Genomic DNA, 23,283 nt, shown 5'->3' on the forward strand with positions numbered 1-23,283 from the left:
CTCTATTTGCTTCTCTTCAAAACAAAAGTAGAGGTAATGTGTCCTTTGGTAACAATGGTAGTCTTAAGGTAATAGGAGTTGGAGACATTCATATATCCGAATGTCTTCATATCAAGAATGTCCTTCTAGTCAAGGGAATGACTTTTAATCTCCTAAGTGTCATCAATTGTGTGATACGGGTTACACAATTGAATTTCATTCAAGTCAATGTTTGGTTAAAAACATTGACACACTTGACACAGTACTAGTAGGCACAAGGGTAGACAATATTTATCAAGTATCATTTAAAAGTGCTACTAATGCTTTGATTAAGTGTTTCATGTCGAAAGAAGAAGAGTCTTGGCTATGGCATAGAAGGTTGGCACATGTAAACATGAAGAACATCCGGAAGCTAGCAAACAAAGGATTAGTGCGAGGCTTACCAAGCATCAAATATCAAAAGAACAAACTATGTGATGCATGTCAAAAGGGTAAGCAAACAAAAGCGGTTCATAAAGGTAAAAGCATTGTAAGTACTTCTACTCCGTTAGACTTATTGCACATGGACCTATTTGATTGCAGTAGTGTAATATCTTTGAATGGAAGTAGATATTGTCTTGTGATTATTGATGATTTCACTAGATATACTTGGACCTTCTTTTTGAAACATAAGGACCAAACCATAGATATTTTCATTTCTTTTTGTAGAAGAACGGAAAATGAAAAATCAACCACAATTAAAACCATTAGGAGTGATCATGGTGGTGAATTCCAAAACCATAGGTTTTTAGAGTTTTGTCAAGAGAAGGGTTATAGACATGAGTTCTCTACTCCAAGGACCCCACAGCAAAATGGGGTTGTGGAGAGAAAGAACCGAGTCCTACAGAGGCTGCACGAAGCATGCTCAATGAGTACTCTCTACCGAGCACAACTTGCTATGTGCAAAATCGAGTCCTAATACACAGATTTTTAGGAAAGACCCCTCATGAACTTTGGTTTGGGAAACCACCTACAATTAAACATCTTAGGGTGTTTGGTTGTAAGGTGTTTATCTTGAACACAAAGGATCATCTTGGGAAGTTCACGGCTAAGGCTGATGAAGGGATCCTGGTCGGGTATTCACTCACCAACAAAGCTTATCGAGTCTACAACAAGAGGACTAAATTGATTGAAGAGTCCTCTGATGTAGCTTTTGAAGAAATCCTAATTTAAATGATCAATCAAGGGATGTAGAACAAATTCAATTCGAACTTAGAAGGCTAAGTTTGAATGACCAAAACATCGAAAGAGTCGAAATTGACTCTGATAATGATGAGCAAGGACAACAAAGAACTCAGGTGGATCCATTGCCTGATATTGAGTCCTTGTCTGTGCCAAGTGAGACCACTCATGAGGCACCATCAGCACCAAGGCGGTCTAGGTTAGACACTAGTCACCCCCAAGACCAGATTGTGGGAGACATCCATCAAGGGGTTAGGACTAGGTCATTCTTTAGAAATGAGTCCAATGAGGTCGCTTTGATCTCAGAAATTGAACCTAGATTAATTGATGAGGCATTGCATGATCCTGAGTGGATCATAGCTATGCAAGACGAATTAGGTCAATTTGAAAGGAGCCAAGTATGGGACTTGGTTCCCAGACCTAAGAAGACCACCATTATTGGAACCAAATGGGTCTTCAAGAACAAATTGAACCAAAAGGGAGAGGTAGTTAGAAACAAGGCAAGACTTGTAGCCAAGGGCTATAGTCAAGTTGAAGGCCTTGATTATGATGAGACATATGCTCCAGTGGCCCGATTAGAGTCCATTCGCTTAATGCTAGCTTTTGCTGCACATAGAGGTTTCAAGCTCTATCAAATGGATGTAAAATCGGCCTTCTTAAATGGTCTCATTAAGGAAGAAGTTTATGTTGAACAACCACCGGGATTTGTGAATACCGAATCTCCAAATCACGTGTACAAGCTCAAGAAAGCACTTTATGGGCTTAAACAAGCACCACGAGCTTGGTACGAAAGGTTGTCAACATACCTACTAGAGAAGGGCTTTGTTAGAGGACAAATAGACCCAACACTATTTCTACGTAGAGATGGTGAAAATATTTTTGTAGCCCAAGTATATGTCGATGACATAATTTGTGGCTCAAACAACAAGGGCTATTTAAATGAGTTCATCACTCACATGGAGAGTGAGTTTGAGATGAGTCTAGTGGGAGAATTGACTTTCTTCCTTGGACTCGAAATCAAACAAACTAGAGATGGTATTTATGTCCATCAAGCAAAATACACTCAAGAGATGCTCAGAAAATTCAATATGAGTGACTCTAAGGAAGTGTCCACTCCAATGGCGACAAACACTCGCCTTGACAATGATGAGAGTGGAAAACCAGTTGATCTAACGCAATATAGAAGCATGATCGGTAGTCTTCTATATCTCACAGCCAGTAGACCCGATATACTTTTTGCTGTGGGCATGTGCGCTAGGTATCAAGTCTGTGCAAAGGAATCTCATTTAATTGCAGTTAAAAGAATTTTGAGATATCTTAAGGGCACAATAAGAGTAGGTCTTTGGTATCCTCGTACTGAGTCTTTTGACTTGATAGGTTATACCGATTCCGATTATGCTGGGTGCAAATTGGATCGGAAAAGTACGAGTGGGGGTTGCCAATTTTTAGGGTCATCTTTAGTTAGTTGGTCAAGTCGGAAGCAACATTGTGTTGCTCTCTCCACGACCGAGGCTGAATATATTGCCATGGGAGAGAGTGTATCGCAATTGTTGTGGATGATACACACCTTAGAGGATTATGGATTTTCTTACAAGGGTGTACAAGTGCTATGTGATAACATTAGCACGATTAACCTAACTAAAAATCCAGTCCATCATTCAAGGACAAAACACATTGAAGTGCGTCATCACTTCATTAGAGATCATGTAGCTAGGGGAGACATTGCACTCACATATGTTGAGTCAAAGTCAAACCTAGCTGATATTTTCACCAAACCCTTCCGGAAAATGAATTTAGTCATTTAAGGAGGGAGTTGGGAATGTGTTTGGCTCCTTAGGTCATTAGAGTTTCACCATGATCAATAAGGACTATTAAAATGACAAGAGTAATTGGGACAAAAATTTGGGCAACTTGGGAACATCTCACATACACTATAAGGTTTAACAAAATGTTTTTGTTTGCTAGAAATGGGGTGAGATGCTAGGATCAACAAATTATTCAAAATGTATCATGCATCCCTTGAATAATTAGGTTGAAGAGACATTAATTGAGTTTGGGGAACACCATTACACAATTCATGTGTATTTGGTTCCTAGATCTTACTCATACATTCCAACCAAGGAATCTTGGTTGGACTTTTGTCTAGAAATTGTCTAACATAGTTAATGTGTTTGGTTGATACTTTTTGCTTGATACATTTCATGACTTTGATTGATGTTAGGACAAGTTGATAAAGAAGTATTAGGAACTAAGACTTATTTTGACAAACTTGAAACTAATCATAGAGAGGACGAATTTTGGAATAGGTTATAGGTAGCCTATGTCAGTTTTGGGACTTTGCTTCACTACAGATTGTAGTTTCAGCAATTTCCTAAGTTTGTGGAGATTCACTGATTTTGAAGCTAAGAATCGAGAAGGTTTAAATTTTGAATTTCTAAGCCTTGAATGAGTTCAATTCTTGAGAGCAAATCATTAGGAATTATCCATCTGATATCACTAACTATAATCTATGGGCTTCTAGGATCCTAGGAAGTTGTTGGAACAAAATTTAGGACTTTTGATACGAGTTTCAGATATCAGAAGTCTGAAGTATCAGACACTGATCGGTCGCTGGACCGATCAGGAAATTCCGATAGGTTTGTTCGCGTTTTGAACGGTCCCGGGACCGATCTGAAGGATGCCTGATCGGTCCAGGGACCGATCCGCTATCTCCGATCCAAGGATCTGATCGTTCAATCCTTCTCCTGATCGGACGGCCGTCCGATCGGGTTGGTCACCTACCCTCTTAAAACCTCCCACTCTTTGGCGTCTCACGCGAACCCTACCTCTCCGCTTCTCTCGTTTCTTCTTCCCAGCGCCGGCCGACCCTCGGTTCTTTCTCCGACGAACGAAGTAATGCCTCCAAGGTAACTTCCTCTTCCCATTCCATTCATCCTTAGCATTAATTTAGTTCTCACTGCATTTGCGTTTTTGGGTCGGTACTCATCTGTTGTGGTCTTGTGCTCCCATGTGTACCCCGGTCATGTCCCATTTCCCATCCTTAGGAAGAAATCTGCAGGGGAGGGTACCTCTAAGTCGGATAAGTCCAAATCTAAGGTTCCTACCTCTTCCCGACCTCAACCATCCAGTTCGGGGAGATTCCCGAACCAACAGTTTGAGAAAAACTTTAAGGACAGGACTTTCAAGTTGCTCCCGTGTAGGTCGGTTGATAAGAAGTACATGAACGAATTTTGTCCGTCCATAACCGAAACTATCGCCTACTACAAACTTGACACCTTGGTATATTTGGAGAGAGACATCAACCTTGACTTAGTCTCGGAATTCTATAATAATCTTCATCAGACTTTGGATGGTAATTATAGAACCCGAGTGGCTAAGCAAAACGTTGATTTCAATATGATTGACTTCTTGGGTTATTTGGCTTGTCGTGTAAGTACGGGGTTGCTCTCTTTCTACCCTGATTTGCCAGACCCCGTGCCTCCTCCTCTCGATGCCTCACCTGACTCAATCTATGAGTATTTCTTTGGACACCCCAGACAGGATGGATTAAATGAGTTGGATGACGACTTTCCCACATTTCCAGCCCTTAGCCTTTCTCCTCCTGACTATATCCTTTTTAAAGTGGTCACACAATGTCTTCTACCGATCACCACTAAATCGTTGGCAGAGATTCGCCCGTATCACTGTCTGATGCTTTACGGGTTACGTCGGCGTCTAGATTTTGATATCATGTCCAATATCTATGCATCCATCGTATTCCATAGCACGCCAAGCGGCGACAATGTCTATATGCCTTATGGGCATGTCATTACTGATTGGCTCGAGACTTTGGGTATAGATGTCTCTAAGGGGAGGTTGGTGAAGATGGTTCGCCAGGATTGTCGACTTGGGAAGCGTGCGTTTTCCAAATCTGGCATCCTCAGTCAGGATGGGACCATTAGGTGGATGGATGGGAGGGCACTGGGTGAGTTACCACTCCCACGACAGGGTGCTCGTGCTCCTGCTCCAGCTGCACTTGTCGAGGCGGATCCAGATCTGCGCTGGCAGATCGCGGAGTTGGAGGACCGATTTGATCGCCACGAGGAGATGGTGGCTGCTGAGTTCGTTGGTCTACGTCTCCACATTGACCGACGCTTTGAGACCCTACAGAGACATCAGCTGGCTACTCATCAGGCGTTTATGGGATGGATGGCCAGCCACCCACCACCTCAGCCTTCTACAGACGATCCATCTTCAGGCAGCGGCGTACCCCCTCAGGGATTCTCTTATCCTGTTGCTGATGACACTGCTCCTCATGATGAGGATGCGAGTTGATTTTGATTATGTGATTGATTGTTGATTGTGCTACTTTGTTCTAGATACGATGTTGATTGCCTGTCCTGGATGGTTGCTACTTTAGACATTATGTTTATTTTCATGCGTTTTGTACTCCTATGATATCTTTTTCATGCTATGTATATGACATTGCTTGAGTTCTATCATATCTTACTTCTTTTTGTGGATTATGATATGGGTTTAAGGGGGAGGTGTTTGTCAGTCCTCATATTTTTTTATATATATACCTTTTCGGTGTTTGACAAAGGGGGAGAGAGTATTTGAAGTTTAGAGACGAATTGTAAACTCAATATGAAAAAGGGGGAGAAGATATTTGAGATATATCCGTCTTAGGGGGAGGATCCCGATTTCCCTAAAATTATGGATATGAAAGCATTTCTGATCTAAACTTAAATCGTGTTGTCAAACAACAAAAAGGGGAGATTGTTGATCCGACCCGGATGTTGTTTTGATGTTGACACCGATTTAAGTTTCAATCGATATTGAATTAACTCGGACAAATCAGGGTTGACTTGGTTGACCTGATTAATCTGATTGGGAAAAGTCCGAGCAAGGAGCTTGGCACGGGAGAAGTCCCGTGAGTGAAGCGTGCAATTGGAGAAGTCCCGTGGTGAAGCGGGCAATTGGAAAAGTCACGGTGAGGGAAGCCGTGCAATTGGGAAGTCCCGTGAGTGAAGCTAGCAGTGAAAAACCTGGTGAGTGAAGCTGGGCAATTGGAAAAGTCCTGGTGAGGAAGCCAGGCAATTGGAAGTCTGGTGAGTGAAGCCTAGCAATTGGAAAGTCCCGGTGAGTGAAGCTGAGCAAGGAAAATCCAGATGGATCAAGGGTGATCGGACATACGGTATTGGGAAGTCAAGTATGGAAACTTGGCATGTATAGTCGGAGAAGAGCTCGGTAGCTCGGTCTCTGGAGGATTAAGGGTAGCAAGCTTGGAAGCTTGCCTCTTAAATCACGACCTTGGATCGGTCGATGACCGATCCGGTGCGCCAGGGGGCACGGGTGATCGGCGCGGCCGATCCGGTGACTAAGTGTGCCGATCGATCTACGGACCGATCGGTAAACACTCGATATCTTGTGTTGTTACGATCGGTCGCCGACCGATCGTGAGAACTCGATAGCATCTGCGAATACCTCGATGCTATCAGATATCGAATCGACCGGTCTCGGGACGGTCGGTTGATGGTGATCGGTCCGGAGACCGATCGGGCTTGTCTTGTGACACCGATCGGCGAGGACCGATCAGTTAGTTCTGATCGGTCCGCACCGATCGATACGATCGAAAAGAGATTTGAGCGTATGGATCGGGTGCCGACCGATCCATACTATAGTCTGTTTTGCATGCACTTTCTCTGATTCTTTCTGATTCAAAGTTGCTTTTGCCTAAATATTTCTAACCATCTGCTGCAAGATTTTGAGGTGCAGGTTACTGGTAATTTGCAATTGGTTGATTTCAAATTGAGCTTCATTAATAGAGGATACCAGAGAGACTTTTGCTATGTTCCACTGTAAACCTGTTAAAGCAGCAAAGTCGTGGCTGCGATCTGGCGGTGATCTGGCATCGATCAGCTCAACTCATGGTGATTGGGTGGAGCTCAGAGACACCAGTGAAGACCAGAATTCCATTGGTGTGAGCTCAGATGATCAGATGAGAAAGAAGCGTGATTGGCGATGCTATGGCTGGATGCAGAGATTTGCTGCAGTTTGGCAGGGATCCGTTGCGGGCGAAAGGCAGAGATGGCAGAGACATAAAAGGCTGGTTGAAGAGAGGGTTAAGTAGAAGTTTTTCTTTGGGGAAGAAAGAAAAAAAAACTCTCTGTCGATCGGTGCAAAAGCTTTGACGCTCGGGGCTGAGAAGCGGCTGTCTCGACTTGCTCTCTGTTTCACTGACCTTCGCGTGACTGTAAGCTTAATTTTCATTCTCCTAAGTCACCAAGCTCAGTAAGTCTTGTGCTATATTCTACATACCTGTTGAGATTTTGTTGAGAGGTCACTCCACCGAGAAGGAGAAAGTTCATAGCCGGGTGTTCACCGGGGTTGATCTACCGAAGATCGGCTTGTCCACCTTACGGACACCGAGGAGTAGGGGCAAGTTATCCCCGAACCTCGTAAACACTTGAGTCACTGTGGTTTGCTTTGTTTCTTCTCTTATTCTTATTCTGTTCTTAACTTGTTTTCCGCTGCGCTAACCACTCGTGTGAGTTTTATCTTTAAGTTTTAGCTTTTGAAGAGGCTATTCACCCCCTCTAGCCATCCAAGATCCTAACAAGTGGTATCAGAGCTTGGAGCTCTTCATCCGGCTTAACAACCTAAGAGCAAAGAGATGGCCATGAGGGAAGGTTTTAGCACAAATCGACCACCTTACTTTGAAGGGGCAGATTTCCAGTACTGGAAGGGACGCATGGAGTATTACCTAAAGACGGACATTGCCATGTGGTTCTCAGTCAAGGAAGGCTACACACCACCAAGAGATGAGGAAGGTAAGGAGCTCGAATCGTCAAGGTGGTCTACCGAACAACTCCGCAAAGCACAAGCCGATGCCAAGGCCATGGTCACCTTGCAATGTGGAATCGCCAAGGACCAACTAGTCAAGGTAGGTCCTTTTACTAGTGCAAGAGATCTATGGAACAAGCTCATTGAGCTTCAAGAAGGAACTCGGGACTCTCGAATTGCCAAGAGAGACTTGTTCCTCAACCAACTCCAGAACCTCACCATGAAGGAAAATGAGAATGTAAGTGAACTTCATGGTAGGTTTAAAGAGATCATTAACGGTCTCCATTCCATAGATGAACATGTAGAAAACCGCGATCTTGTAAGGTATGCACTTAAAGCTTTTCCTAGGAATGCCTTGTGGTCATCTATGGTAGATGCCTACAAGGTATCCAAGGATCTTTCAATTGTCAAGTTAGATGAATTTTTCTGTGAAATGGAATTACATGAACTTGCTAACAAAGGCCAAAAGGAGAAAGGTATTGCTCTTGTTGCAGGAGAAAGGAGCAAGGATGGGAGAAGGAAGAAGGAAAAGAAGAAAGAAAAGGAGATCTCCTCATCCACCTCTTCCTCCGAGTCCGATGACGAAGGCGAATCATCGTCATCAAGCGAAATGGCAAATTTCGTGAGGAGGATCATGAGAAGAAGCCGAAGATACAAAGGTAAACCTAATGATCCGAACATTGATAAATCTAACGTTACGTGCTATGAATGTAGTAAGAAAGGGCACTACCGAAGTGAGTGTCCTAAGCTCAAGAAGGAAGAACGAGCCAAGAAGAAGGAAGAACGAGCCAAGAAGAAAGAAGAAAGAAGCAAAAAGAAGAAGGCCCTTAAGGCCACTTGGGATGAGTCATCTTCAAGCTCATCCGAGGAAGAAGAGAAGAAGGAGAAGAGCACTCGCCATTTAGCACTCATGGCAAGGGAGGACTCCGGAAGCGATGGCAACTCAAGTGATGCTTCAAACGCGGCCTCATCATCCTCGGATGGTGAAGAGGTAACCTCTTCTCATGTAGAAAAATGTTATAAGACTATTACTCATTTATCTACATTGCTTAAAAAGTCGAAAACAGAAAATAAATTGTTAAAAGAAGAAGTAGAAATGCTAAAGGCTCTTAGGGAAGATGAGGTTGATGACCTTCATCTAGAGCTTCTTGAAGATGAGAACAAGGCTTTGAAGAGTGAGGTTGAGAAGCTCAAGAAAATGCTTGAGAAATTCTCAACTAGCTCTAAGACATTAGACATGATCTTAAATGCCCAAAGGGCAGTCTACAACAAAGCCGGGATAGGTTATCAACCCAAAGAATCGAGTTTTATCTCATTAGTGTCTAGGACCCAATACCATAGATCAAATGATTCTAGGGTTCATGGAACTAGGAAGGGTATGACCAAAGCATGGGTTCCTAGGTCACTTCTTGTAGATGCATTAGGTCCCAAGATTTGGGTACCTAAAACATCTATCTTTCGTATCTTGTAGGCATTGATCGAGGGGGAGCACCTATCAACTTGGTTTGTTGATAGTGGATGCTCCAAGCACATGACCGGGGACAAATCTCTATTTGCTTCTCTTCAAAACAAAAGTAGAGGTAATGTGTCCTTTGGTAACAATGGTAGTCTTAAGGTAATAGGAGTTGGAGACATTCATATATCCGAATGTCTTCATATCAAGAATGTCCTTCTAGTCAAGGGAATGACTTTTAATCTCCTAAGTGTCAGTCAATTGTGTGATACGGGTTACACAATTGAATTTCATTCAAGTCAATGATTGTTTAACAACATTGACACACTTGACACAGTACTAGTAGGCACAAGGGTAGACAATATTTATCAAGTATCATTTAAAAGTGCTACTAATGCTTTGATTAAGTGTTTCATGTCGAAAGAAGAAGAGTCTTGGCTATGGCATAGAAGGTTGGCACATGTAAACATGAAGAACATCCGGAAGCTAGCAAACAAAGGATTAGTGCGAGGCTTACCAAGCATCAAATATCAAAAGAACAAACTATGTGATGCATGTCAAAAGGGTAAGCAAACAAAAGCGGTTCATAAAGGTAAAAGCATTGTAAGTACTTCTACTCCGTTAGACTTATTGCACATGGACCTATTTGATTGCAGTAGTGTAATATCTTTGAATGGAAGTAGATATTGTCTTGTGATTATTGATGATTTCACTAGATATACTTGGACCTTCTTTTTGAAACATAAGGACCAAACCATAGATATTTTCATTTCTTTTTGTAGAAGAACGGAAAATGAAAAATCAACCACAATTAAAACCATTAGGAGTGATCATGGTGGTGAATTCCAAAACCATAGGTTTTTAGAGTTTTGTCAAGAGAAGGGTTATAGACATGAGTTCTCTACTCCAAGGACCCCACAGCAAAATGGGGTTGTGGAGAGAAAGAACCGAGTCCTACAGGAAGCTGCACGAAGCATGCTCAATGAGTACTCTTTGCCGAGCTACTTATGGGCCGAAGCTGTGAGTACAGCTTGCTATGTGCAAAATCGAGTCCTAATACACAGATTTTTAGGAAAGACCCCTCATGAACTTTGGTTTGGGAAACCACCTACAATTAAACATCTTAGGGTGTTTGGTTGTAAGGTGTTTATCTTGAACACAAAGGATCATCTTGGGAAGTTCACGGCTAAGGCTGATGAAGGGATACTGGTCGGGTATTCACTCACCAACAAAGCCTATCGAGTCTACAACAGTAGGACTAAATTGATTGAAGAGTCCTCTGATGTAGCTTTTGAAGAAATCCCTAATTTAAATGATCAATCAAGGGATGTAGAACAAATTCAATTCGAACTTAGAAGGCTAAGTTTGAATGACCAAAACATCGAAAGAGTCGAAATTGACTCTGATAATGATGAGCAAGGACAACAAAGAACTCAGGTGGATCCATTGCCTGATATTGAGTCCTTGTCTGTGCCAAGTGAGACCACTCATGAGGCACCATCAGCACCAAGGCAGTCTAGGTTAGACACTAGTCACCCCCAAGACCAGATTGTGGGAGACATCCATCAAGGGGTTAGGACTAGGTCATTCTTTAGAAATGAGTCCAATGAGGTCGCTTTGATCTCAGAAATTGAACCTAGATTAATTGATGAGGCATTGCATGATCCTGAGTGGATCATAGCTATGCAAGACGAATTAGGTCAATTTGAAAGGAGCCAAGTATGGGACTTGGTTCCCAGACCTAAGAAGACCACCATTATTGGAACCAAATGGGTCTTCAAGAACAAATTGAACCAAAAGGGAGAGGTAGTTAGAAACAAGGCAAGACTTGTAGCCAAGGGCTATAGTCAAGTTGAAGGCCTTGATTATGATGAGACATATGCTCCAGTGGCCCGATTAGAGTCCATTCGCTTAATGCTAGCTTTTGCTGCACATAGAGGTTTCAAGCTCTATCAAATGGATGTAAAATCGGCCTTCTTAAATGGTCTCATTAAGGAAGAAGTTTATGTTGAACAACCACCGGGATTTGTGAATACCGAATCTCCAAATCACGTGTACAAGCTCAAGAAAGCACTTTATGGGCTTAAACAAGCACCACGAGCTTGGTACGAAAGGTTGTCAACATACCTACTAGAGAAGGGCTTTGTTAGAGGACAAATAGACCCAACACTATTTCTACGTAGAGATGGTGAAAATATTTTTGTAGCCCAAGTATATGTCGATGACATAATTTGTGGCTCAAACAACAAGGGCTATTTAAATGAGTTCATCACTCACATGGAGAGTGAGTTTGAGATGAGTCTAGTGGGAGAATTGACTTTCTTCCTTGGACTCGAAATCAAACAAACTAGAGATGGTATTTATGTCCATCAAGCAAAATACACTCAAGAGATGCTCAGAAAATTCAATATGAGTGACTCTAAGGAAGTGTCCACTCAATGGCGACAAACACTCGCCTTGACAATGATGAGAGTGGAAAACCAATTGATCTAACGCAATATAGAAGCATGATCGGTAGTCTTCATATCTCACAGCCAGTAGACCATACTTTTTGCTGTGGGCATGTGCGCTAGGTATCAAGTCTGTGCAAAGGAATCTCATTTAATTGCAGTTAAAAGAATTTTGAGATATCTTAAGGGCACAATAAGAGTAGGTCTTTGGTATCCTCGTACCGAGTCTTTTGACTTGATAGGTTATACCGATTCCGATTATGCTGGGTGCAAATTGGATCGGAAAAGTACGAGTGGGGGTTGCCAATTTTTAGGGTCATCTTTAGTTAGTTGGTCAAGTCGGAAGCAACATTGTGTTGCTCTCTCCACGACCGAGGCTGAATATATTGCCATGGGAGAGAGTGTATCGCAATTGTTGTGGATGATACACACCTTAGAGGATTATGGATTTTCTTACAAGGGTGTACAAGTGCTATGTGATAACATTAGCACGATTAACCTAACTAAAAATCCAGTCCATCATTCAAGGACAAAACACATTGAAGTGCGTCATCACTTCATTAGAGATCATGTAGCTAGGGGAGACATTGCACTCACATATGTTGAGTCAAAGTCAAACCTAGCTGATATTTTCACCAAACCCCTTCCGGAAAATGAATTTAGTCATTTAAGGAGGGAGTTGGGAATGTGTTTGGCTCCTTAGGTCATTAGAGTTTCACCATGATCAATAAGGACTATTAAAATGACAAGAGTAATTGGGACAAAAATTTGGGCAACTTGGGAACATCTCACATACACTATAAGGTTTAACAAAATGTTTTTGTTTGCTAGAAATGGGGTGAGATGCTAGGATCAACCAAATTATTCAAAATGTATCATGCATCCCTTGAATAATTAGGTTGAAGAGACATTAATTGAGTTTGGGGAACACCATTACACAATTCATGTGTATTTGGTTCCTAGATCTTACTCATACATTCCAACCAAGGAATCTTGGTTGGACTTTTGTCTAGAAATTGTCTAACATAGTTAATGTGTTTGGTTGATACTTTTTGCTTGATACATTTCATGACTTTGATTGATGTTAGGACAAGTTGATAAAGAAGTATTAGGAACTAAGACTTATTTTGACAAACTTGAAACTAATCATAGAGAGGACGAATTTTGGAATAGGTTATAGGTAGCCTATGTCAGTTTTGGGACTTTGCTTCACTACAGATTGTAGTTTCAGCAATTTCCTAAGTTTGTGGAGATTCACTGATTTTGAAGCTAAGAATCGAGAAGGTTTAAATTTTGAATTTCTAAGCCTTGAATGAGTTCAATTCTTGAGAGCAAATCATTAGGAATTATCCATCTGATATCACTAACTATAATCTATGGGCTTCTAGGATCCTAGGAAGTTGTTGGAACAAAATTTAGGACTTTTGATACGAGTTTCAGATATCAGAAGTCTGAAGTATCAGACACCGATCGGTCCGACCGATCAGGAAATTTCGATAGGTTCTGTTCGCGTTTTGAACGGTCCCGGGACCGATCTGAAGGATGCCTGATCGGTCCAGGGACCGATCCGCTATCTCCGATCCAAGGATCTGATCGTTCAATCCTTCTCCTAATCGGACAGCCGTCCGATCGGGTTGGTCACCTACCCTCTTAAAACCTCCCACTCTTTGGCGTCTCACGCGAACCCTACCTCTCCGCTTCTCTCGTTTCTTCTTCCCAGCGCCGGCCGACCCTCGTTTCTTTCTCCGACGAACGAAGTAATGCCTCCAAGGTAACTTCCTCTTCCCATTCCATTCATCCTTAGCATTTTTTTTTAATTTAGTTCTCACTGCATTTGCGTTTCTGGGTCGGTACTCATCTGTTGTGGTCTTGTGCTCCCATGTGTACCCCGGTCATGTCCCATTTCCCATCCTTAGGAAGAAATCTGCAGGGGAGGGTACCTCTAAGTCGGATAAGTCCAAATCTAAGGTTCCTACCTCTTCCCGACCTCAACCATCCAGTTCGGGGAGATTCCCGAACCAACAGTTTGAGAAAAACTTTAAGGACAGGACTCTCAAGTTGCTCCCGTGTAGGTCGGTTGATAAGAAGTACATGAACGAATTTTGTCCGTCCATAACCGAAACTATCGCCTACTACAAACTTGACACCTTGGTATATTTGGAGAGAGACATCAACCTTGACTTAGTCTCGGAATTCTATAATAATCTTCATCAGACTTTGGATGGTAATTATAGAACCCGAGTGGCTAAGCAAAACGTTGATTTCAATATGATTGACTTCTTGGGTTATTTGGCTTGTCGTGTAAGTACGGGGTTGCTCTCTTTCTACCCTGATTTGCCAGACCCCGTGCCTCCTCCTCTCGATGCCTCACCTGACTCAATCTATGAGTATTTCTTTGGACACCCCAGACAGGATGGATTAAATGAGTTGGATGACGACTTTCCCACATTTCCAGCCCTTAGCCTTTCTCCTCCTGACTATATCCTTTTTAAAGTGGTCACACAATGTCTTCTACCGATCACCACTAAATCGTTGGCAGAGATTCGCCCGTATCACTGTCTGATGCTTTACGGGTTACGTCGGCGTCTAGATTTTGATATCATGTCCAATATCTATGCATCCATCGTATTCCATAGCACGCCAAGCGGCGACAATGTCTATATGCCTTATGGGCATGTCATTACTGATTGGCTCGAGACTTTGGGTATAGATGTCTCTAAGGGGAGGTTGGTGAAGATGGTTCGCCAGGATTGTCGACTTGGGAAGCGTGCGTTTTCCAAATCTGGCATCCTCAGTCAGGATGGGACCATTAGGTGGATGGATGGGAGGGCACTGGGTGAGTTACCACTCCCACGACAGGGTGCTCGTGCTCCTGCTCCAGCTGCACTTGTCGAGGCGGATCCAGATCTGCGCTGGCAGATCGCGGAGTTGGAGGACCGATTTGATCGCCACGAGGAGATGGTGGCTGCTGAGTTCGTTGGTCTACGTCTCCACATTGACCGACGCTTTGAGACCCTACAGAGACATCAGCTGGCTACTCATCAGGCGTTTATGGGATGGATGGCCAGCCACCCACCACCTCAGCCTTCTACAGACGATCCATCTTCAGGCAGCGGCGTGCCCCCTCAGGGATTCTCTTATCCTGTTGCTGATGACACTGCTCCTCATGATGAGGATGCGAGTTGATTTTGATTATGTGATTGATTGTTGATTGTGCTACTTTGTTCTAGATACGATGTTGATTGCCTGTCCTGGATGGTTGCTACTTTAGACATTATGTTTATTTTCATGCGTTTTGTACTCCTATGATATCTTTTTCATGCTATGTATATGACATTGCTTGAGTTCTATCATATCTTACTTCTTTTTGTGGATTATGATATGGGTTTAAGGGGGAGGTGTTTGTCAGTCCTCATATTTTTATATATATACCTTTTCGGTGTTTGACAAAGGGGGAGAGAGTATTTGAAGTTTAGAGACGAATTGTAAACTCAATATGAAAAAGGGGGAGAAGATATTTGAGATATATCCGTCTTAGGGGGAGGATCCCGATTTCCCTAAAATTATGGATATGAAAGCATTTCTGATCTAAACTTAAATCGTGTTGTCAAACAACAAAAAGGGGGAGATTGTTGATACAGTCTGACCTGGATGTTGTTTTGATGTTGACACTGATTTAAGTTTCAATCAGATATTGAATTAACTCAGACAAATCAGGGTTGACTTGGTTGACCTGATTAATCTGATTGGGAAAAGTCCGAGCAAGGAGCTTGGCACGGAGAAGTCCAGTGAGTGAAGCGAGCAATTGGAGAAGTCACGGTGAGTGAAGCGTGCAATTGGAAAAGTCCCGGTGAGGAAGCGGGATGGGAAGTCCGGTGAGTGAAGCGCAATTGGAAAGTCCTGGTGAGTGAAGCGAGGCAATTGGAAAAGTCACAGTGAGGAAGCGAGGCAATTGGAAAGTCTGGTGAGTGAAGCGAGCAATTGGAAAGTCCCGTGAGTGAAGCGTGCAGGAAAATCCAGATGGATCAAGGGTGATCGGACATCTGGTATTGGGAAGTCCAAGTATGGAAACTTGGCATGTATAGTCGGAGAAGAGCTCGGTAGCTCGGTCTCTGGACTGTCAGGATTAAGGGTAGCAAGCTTGGAAGCTTGCCTCTTAAATCACAGCCTTGGATCGGTCTGATGACCGATCCAGTGGCACAAGTGGCACGGGTGATCGGTCGGCAGACCGATCCAGTGACACTAAGTGTGCCCTGATCGGTCTACGGACCGATCAGTAAACACTCAGTAGCATACTGTGTTGTTACTGATCGGTCCGCCGACCGATCAGTGAGAACTCAGTAGCATACTGCAGTATGCTACTGTATCGATACTGACCGGTCTCGGGACCGGTCAGATTGATGCCTGATCGGTCCGGAGACCGATCAGGCTTGTGCGCGCGACACCTGATCGGTCTGAGGACCGATCAGGTTAGTTCCTGATCGGTCCGCAGACCGATCAGTAACGATCGAAAAAGAGATTTGAACGTATGGATCGGTCTGCCGACTGATCCATACTATAGTCTGTTTTGCATGCACTTTCTCTGATTCTTTCTGATTCAAAGTTGCTTTTGCCTAAATATTTCTAACCATCTGCTGCAAGATTTTGAGGTGCAGGTTACTGGTAATTTGCAATTGGTTGATTTCAAATTGAGCTTCATTAATAGAGGATACCAGAGAGACTTTTGCTATGTTCCACTGTAAACCTGTTAAAGCAGCAAAGTCGTGGCTGCGATCTGGCGGTGATCGGGCATCGATCAGCTCAACTCATGGTGATTGGGTGGAGCTCAGAGACACCAGTGAAGACCAGAATTCCATTGGTGTGAGCTCAGATGATCAGATGAGAAAGAAGCGTGATTGGCGATGCTATGGCTGGATGCAGAGATTTGCTGCAGTTTGGCAGGGATCCGTTGCGGGCAAAAGGCAGAGATGGCAGAGACATAAAAGGCTGGTTGAAGAGAAACTCTCTGTCGATCGGTGCAAAAGCTTTGACGCTCGGGGCTGTCTCGACTTGCTCTCTGTTTCACTGACCTTCGCGTGACTGTAAGCTTAATTTTCATTCTCCTAAGTCACCAAGCTCAGTAAGTCTTGTGCTATATTCTACATACCTGTTGAGATTTTGTTGAGAGGTCACTCCACCGAGAAGGAGAAAGTTCATAGCCGGGTGTTCACCGGGGTTGATCTACCGAAGATCGGCTTGTCCACCTTACGGACACCGAGGAGTAGGGGCAAGTTATCCCCGAACCTCGTAAACACTTGAGTCACTGTGGTTTGCTTTGTTTCTTCTCTTATTCTTATTCTGTTCTTAACTTGTTTTCCGCTGCGCTAACCACTCGTGTGAGTTTTATCTTTAAGTTTTAGCTTTTGAAGAGGCTATTCACCCCCTCTAGCCATCCAAGATCCTAACAAGCATATCATATGAATACAGTAAGAGCACTGCATAAGTAAACAACCAACAGTTTGTGTAGCTAACTATACGACACTCCATCCACCACTACTCTCGAGTGACCGAGTGGATAGTTTGCCTAGTAGTTGAATAGCTACGTAGCACAAGGTCCCTGCTGCTCCCATCTCCAGACGCCACTACCCATGAGTAACCGAGTGGGAGCACGGTAGGACAAGTGACATCTACTCCTGCTACCACTACCCATGAGTGGCGGAGTGTACAGCGCTGACCAAAAACTCTCTCAACCATAAGGGAGACCAAGTCGTTAGTATGCATGTAATGGTACGATGTGCAAGATGCAACAGTCATCAAATATATATAAATAGAAATCAGGTATGCTACAGTAAGCTAGCATGCTCAATAAAATCTGTGAATAAACATCAATCAAAGCAAATAAACATAGTATTTTTTGGACCCCGTGGTTGTTTTGATGTGATCAACCAAGTTAGGTTGGGTCCTGTTTTATTTTGATCCCTGTGTCTAAGTGTGCAGGAGCTTAGGAGGATAGGAAGTCGAGCGGAAGACGCAGCTAGCGTGAAGGATGGCACGGGAAGGGAGCCGACGGGCTCGGTGAATCCGAGGGACTAAAGGGTTGCAGAAGAGTACACTGGTGGACGAGAAGAACGTACACGATGTTCGAGGGATGAGAAGCTGGAGAGCAAGCCTGTTCGAGGAGAAGGCCGAAAATTGAGTTCGGGTGAGTCCTATTTTGGTTGGCCGCAATCACCCAGGCGATCGGAGCAGCAGGAGAGGGAAAAGAGCTGATTAAGCCTACTAGAGGCGTCCTCTGTTGGGTTTTTCGGGTCGCGAAAACCGCTTTTCGCGTCGCGGAAACCCCGAATTACCCAAAGCCGTAGATCCGTGCAAGGAAAAACCGAATGAAATACAAGTACGAGTTTCAAAAACTTCTAGATCTACTCCTAGATCTATGTGTTAAGAAGTATACCTTGAAGCGTGCCCTTTCGCGTTCCCGCTCGTCCAAGGAATTGCCGGATCTCTAGACCGTCAAGCGTCGGTCCTCTAGAAGTATCCACATGGACACGTAGGTGGAGAAAACCTCACCCAAAGGTGTGCTAGCACCTTGGTAAGATTCGGCCAAGCAAGGAGGAGAGGAAGAGGGAGAGCTTGAGAGGAAGAAGGAAGAAGATACACACTGGAATGAAAAATGAATTCCCATTCAAAACCAAAAGTGGCCGGCCACTTCCCATAGTGTAACTCCCCATTAAATGCAATTAATGTGAAGTTATTAAGAAAATGACTTTGTAACTTCCATGAGGTGGCACCCATGATGATGTGGAGTAACATCATTGGTCCATTTCAATGCCAACTCACTAATGAGGTGGCATAAAGTCAAGTCTAACTTGACTTTTAATATTCCTCTCAAGTCAAGTCAAACTTGACCAAATCTCTTCCATGGTTGATCGAATCCAACCATTTGATTCAAGCCAACTTAATATAATGAATCTAATTCATTTAATTAAATTGATTCAATGAGTCAAAATCTAAATTAGACTCATTGAACACATGAATCAACTTGAGTCGAACTCAAGTTAGCCCAATTAAGATTACTCTTAATCCAATTTGATTCATCAAATGAATCTAATCCTCTTGGTTCATCATATGAACCTAATCTCCATCTAATTGTCCTAAGTGTGTGACCCTATAGGTTCTTGTAACGTTGGCAATGCCCTAAACCCATTTAGGAGCATAAGTAATGAGCGGTATCTAGCAACACATCATTACTACCCAAGTTACAAGAATATCGAGATCCGACATCACCTTGTGACTCCTCACAATATATAACAAGTATCCTTCTATCCTAGACATCTAGATTGATCAATGTGAGGCATAGACCGTGTCATCCTCTGACCAATCTAAATCTTAAACTCCAAGTAGACTCACTAAATCAAATGAGCTCAATATCCCATATTGACTCATTTGGGCATGGCCATGCACTTCGTGGTCTCACTCTATCAAGAATACCGATGTCTCTCCCGTCATATAGGAGAGATAGATCCCATCTACATCACTCACATCCCTCTGCATAATTTGTTATATACCTAGTAATCGCCTTTATAGTCCACCCAGTTACGGGTGACGTTTGACGAAACCAAAGTACATAACTCCTTATGTAGGGATCTATGGTGACTTCAGGTCTAAGGACTAGTAGTCATACTAATAGCCACATGAGAAAGTATATGACACTCATATAACTATCCATGATACTTTCTCATGGCGGGTCATTCAGTATACATTCTCTAATGTATACCCATGTGTCAACTTGATATCTCTATATCCATGACTTGTGAGATCAAGTCATCGAGTTGACCTACATGCTAGTCTTATTGCATTAACATTGTCCCTGAATGTTAATACTCGACTAGGAATGATTACGAGTAGTGTTCCCTATATCATCTCACTATCGGTTCAACTAACCGATTGATATAGGTGAGAACCATCTACTCAAGGACATTATTATACTTAGTTTATTTGGCACCAATACAAGTAAGTATAATAACCAAAATCCAAATGCCTTTATTAATATACAAGAATATGATACAATGAGTCCATACAATCATCAAATGATTGGCTCTAGGGCTCTAACTAATAATCTCCCACTAGCACTAGTGCCAATCAGTATAGGCTCTAAGGCCTAATGACCTAGTGTGACCATCATGCTTTCTCTGTGCCAAAGCCTTGGTCAAGGGATCTGTGATGTTAGCCTCTGTAGGTACTCTGCAAATCTTCACATCTCCTCTATCGATAATCTCTCGAATGAGATGGAAGCGTCGTAGTATGTGCTTGGTCCGTTGGTGTGAGCGAGGTTCCTTCGCCTGTGCTATAGCTCCATTGTTGTCACAATAGAGCTCAACTGGGTCAGCAATTCTAGGAACCACCCCAAGTTCAGTGATGAACTTGCGAATCCAAACTGCCTCCTTTGCTTCCTCTGATGCAGCAATATACTCGGCTTCTGTTGTAGAATCAGCTACTGTATCCTGCTTCGAACTCTTCCAGCTGACAGCACCACCATTAATGCAAAATACGAACCCCGACTGCGATCTATAGTCATCCTGGTCGGTCTGGAAGCTAGCATCACTGTAACGCTTTACAGCTAGCTCATCATTGCCTTCATATATCAAGAAATATTCTTTAGTCCTTCTTAAGTACTTAAGAATATTCTTGATCGCTATCCAGTGACTTTCACCTGGATCTGACTGGTATCTACTCGTCATGCTCAAAGCATACGAGACATCAGGTCGAGTACATAGCATAGCGTACATGATCGATCCTATGGTTGAGGCATAAGGGATCTGATCCATGCGGTCTCTCTCCTCTCTAGAAGAGGGACCTTGAGTCTTCGAAAGACTCACGCCATGTGACATCGGCAGAAATCCCTTCTTGGAGTTCTGCATGGCAAACCGAAGGAGTACCTTGTCAATGTATGTACTCTGACTTAGGCCAAGCAATCTCTTAGATCTATCTCTATAGATCTGTATCCCTAGAATGCGGGATGCCTCACCTAAGTCCTTCTTTGAGAAGCAACTCCCTAGCCAGGTCTTGACAGACTGAAGCATAGGGATGTCCTTCCCAATGAGTAGTATGTCATCCACATACAATATGAGGAAGACAACTATATCCCCTACAACCTTCTTGTAGACACAAGGTTCATCTTAATTCTTGATAAAACTAAACTGTTTGATTGCATCATCGAATCGAAGATTCCAGCTCCGAGATGCTTGCTTTAGTCCATATATGGACCTATTCAGCTTGCATACTCTACTAGTATGCTGTGGATCTACAAAACCCTCAGGTTGTGTCATGTACACATCCTCGAGTAGGTTTCCATTCAGAAATGTGGTTTTGACATCCATCTGCCATATCTCATAGTCATGGTAGGCTGCAATAGCAAGCATGATCCGAATGGACTTAAACATTGCTACTGGAGAAAAGGTTTCATCATAGTCAATACCATGAATCTGCTTGAAACCTTTAGCTACCAAGCGACCCTTATAGATAAGTCCATCCATGTCAGTCTTTCTCTTAAAGACCCACTTGCACCCAATGGGTTTTACCCCTTCAGGTGGATCAACCAAAGTCCATACTTGGTTGGTGTACATGGATTCCATCTCGGATCTCATGGCCTCTAGCCATTTCTCGAAATCTGGTCTCATCACAGCTTCCTGATAGGTGGTAGGCTCATCCTCTATGAGCACAATGTTATCATGGTCAGACAATAGAAATGAGTATCTCTCAGGCTGACGACGTACCCTATCAGACCTGCGAAGAGGTATGTCTACTTGAACCGGTTGTTGCTCCTCAACTTCTTGTGGAACAACATCATCCACAACACTTTGTGGTTCTAGTTCAATTTCCATCGATGCATCAGTGCTATTGTTCGCATCTTGAACTTCTTCAAGATTGAACGCGCTCCCACTAGTCTTTCTAGAAACAAAGTCCCTTTCTAGAAAGACCCCAGTTTTTGCCACAACTACCTTGTGCTGACTGGGAATGTAGAAGTAATATCCCTTAGTTTCCTTGGGATATCCGATGAAATAGCACTTGTCGGATTTGGGTTCTAATTTGTCTGAGACTTGACGTCGTACGTAAGCCTCACAGCCCCAAATCCTCATGAAAGACACCTGGGCATCTCTCCCAGTCCATATCCTATATGGTGTCTTTATCACGGCCTTGGATGGAACTCGGTTGAGAATGAAAGCTGTCGTGTCTAGATCATATCCCCATAGATATGTCGGAAGATCTGTGTGACTCATCATAGATCGTACCATATCTAATAAGGTACGATTCCTCCTTTCGGATACACCATTCCACTGTGGTGTTCCAGGAGGAGTGAGTTGAGATAAAATCTCACACTCAGCTAAGTAGTCACGAAACTCATGGCTTAAGTATTCACCACCTCGATCTGATCGAAGTATTTTAATACTCTTGCCAAGCTGTTTCTGTACTTCATTCTTGAATTCTTTGAACTTTTCAAAGGATTCAGATTTATGTGTCATCAAATACACATAACCATATCTACTGAAGTCATCAGTAAATGTGATGAAGTACCTATAACCGCCTCTAGCAACGACATTGAAAGGGCCACATACATCACTATGTATGAGTCCTAACAAATCATTCGCTCTCTCGCTGTGCCCACTAAAGGGAGTCTTGGTCATCTTACCTCGTAGGCATGACTCGCATATCTCATATGATTCAAAATCAAATGAGTCCAGCAAACCATCCTTATGGAGCTGGGATAAGCGCTTGTCATTTATATGACCTAAGCGACAGTGCCAGAGATAAGTTTGGTTCAGGTCATTTAACTTGAACTTCTTGGTATTTATGTTATAAATAGGGCTCTCAAGATCTAGAATGTAGAGTCCGTTTATCAGAGGTGCACTACAATAGAACATATCGTTTAAATAGACGGAACAACATTTGTTCTTTATTGTAAACGAGAAACCTTTCTTGTCTAAACAAGAAACTGATACAATGTTCTTAGTCAAAGCAGGCACATAACAACATTCATCTAATTCTAATACAAGCCCAGAGGGCAGAGATAGAAAATAAGTCCCTACAGCAACAGCAGCAACCCGTGCTCCATTGCCTACTCGTAGGTCCACCTCGCCCTTTGTCAATGCCCTGCTATTTCTCAGCGCCTGCACATCAGTACAAATGTGAGAAGCACATCCAGTATCTAATACCCATGATGCAGAAATAGATAGATTGACTTCTATAACATATATACCTGAAGTGGAAGTCTCACTTCGCTTCTTCTTAAGATCCTCCAAGTTCCTCTTCCAGTGCCCGGTCTGACCGCAGTGGAAGCAGGTAGCATCCTTGGCGACCCCTCCTTTCGGTTTCAGTGTC

The 23,283-nt window shown here is 43.1% G+C and overlaps 1 protein-coding gene across 1 annotated transcript; it reads left to right on the forward strand.

The window, feature by feature from the left end:
• Nucleotides 1–4,033: 4,033 nt before the first annotated feature.
• On the forward strand, nucleotides 4,034–5,609 carry LOC122034726. The gene is made up of 2 exons (XM_042594064.1): nucleotides 4,034–4,106; nucleotides 4,245–5,609. The coding sequence occupies exons 1-2, from the start codon at nucleotides 4,096–4,098 to the stop codon at nucleotides 5,512–5,514; spliced, it is 1,281 nt and encodes a 426-aa protein (XP_042449998.1). The 5' UTR covers nucleotides 4,034–4,095; the 3' UTR covers nucleotides 5,515–5,609.
• The last annotated feature ends 17,674 nt before the right edge of the window (nucleotides 5,610–23,283 follow it).

This window comes from Zingiber officinale, chromosome 11B (assembly GCF_018446385.1).
Source record: "Zingiber officinale cultivar Zhangliang chromosome 11B, Zo_v1.1, whole genome shotgun sequence".
NCBI classification, from domain to species: Eukaryota; Viridiplantae; Streptophyta; class Magnoliopsida; order Zingiberales; family Zingiberaceae; genus Zingiber; species Zingiber officinale.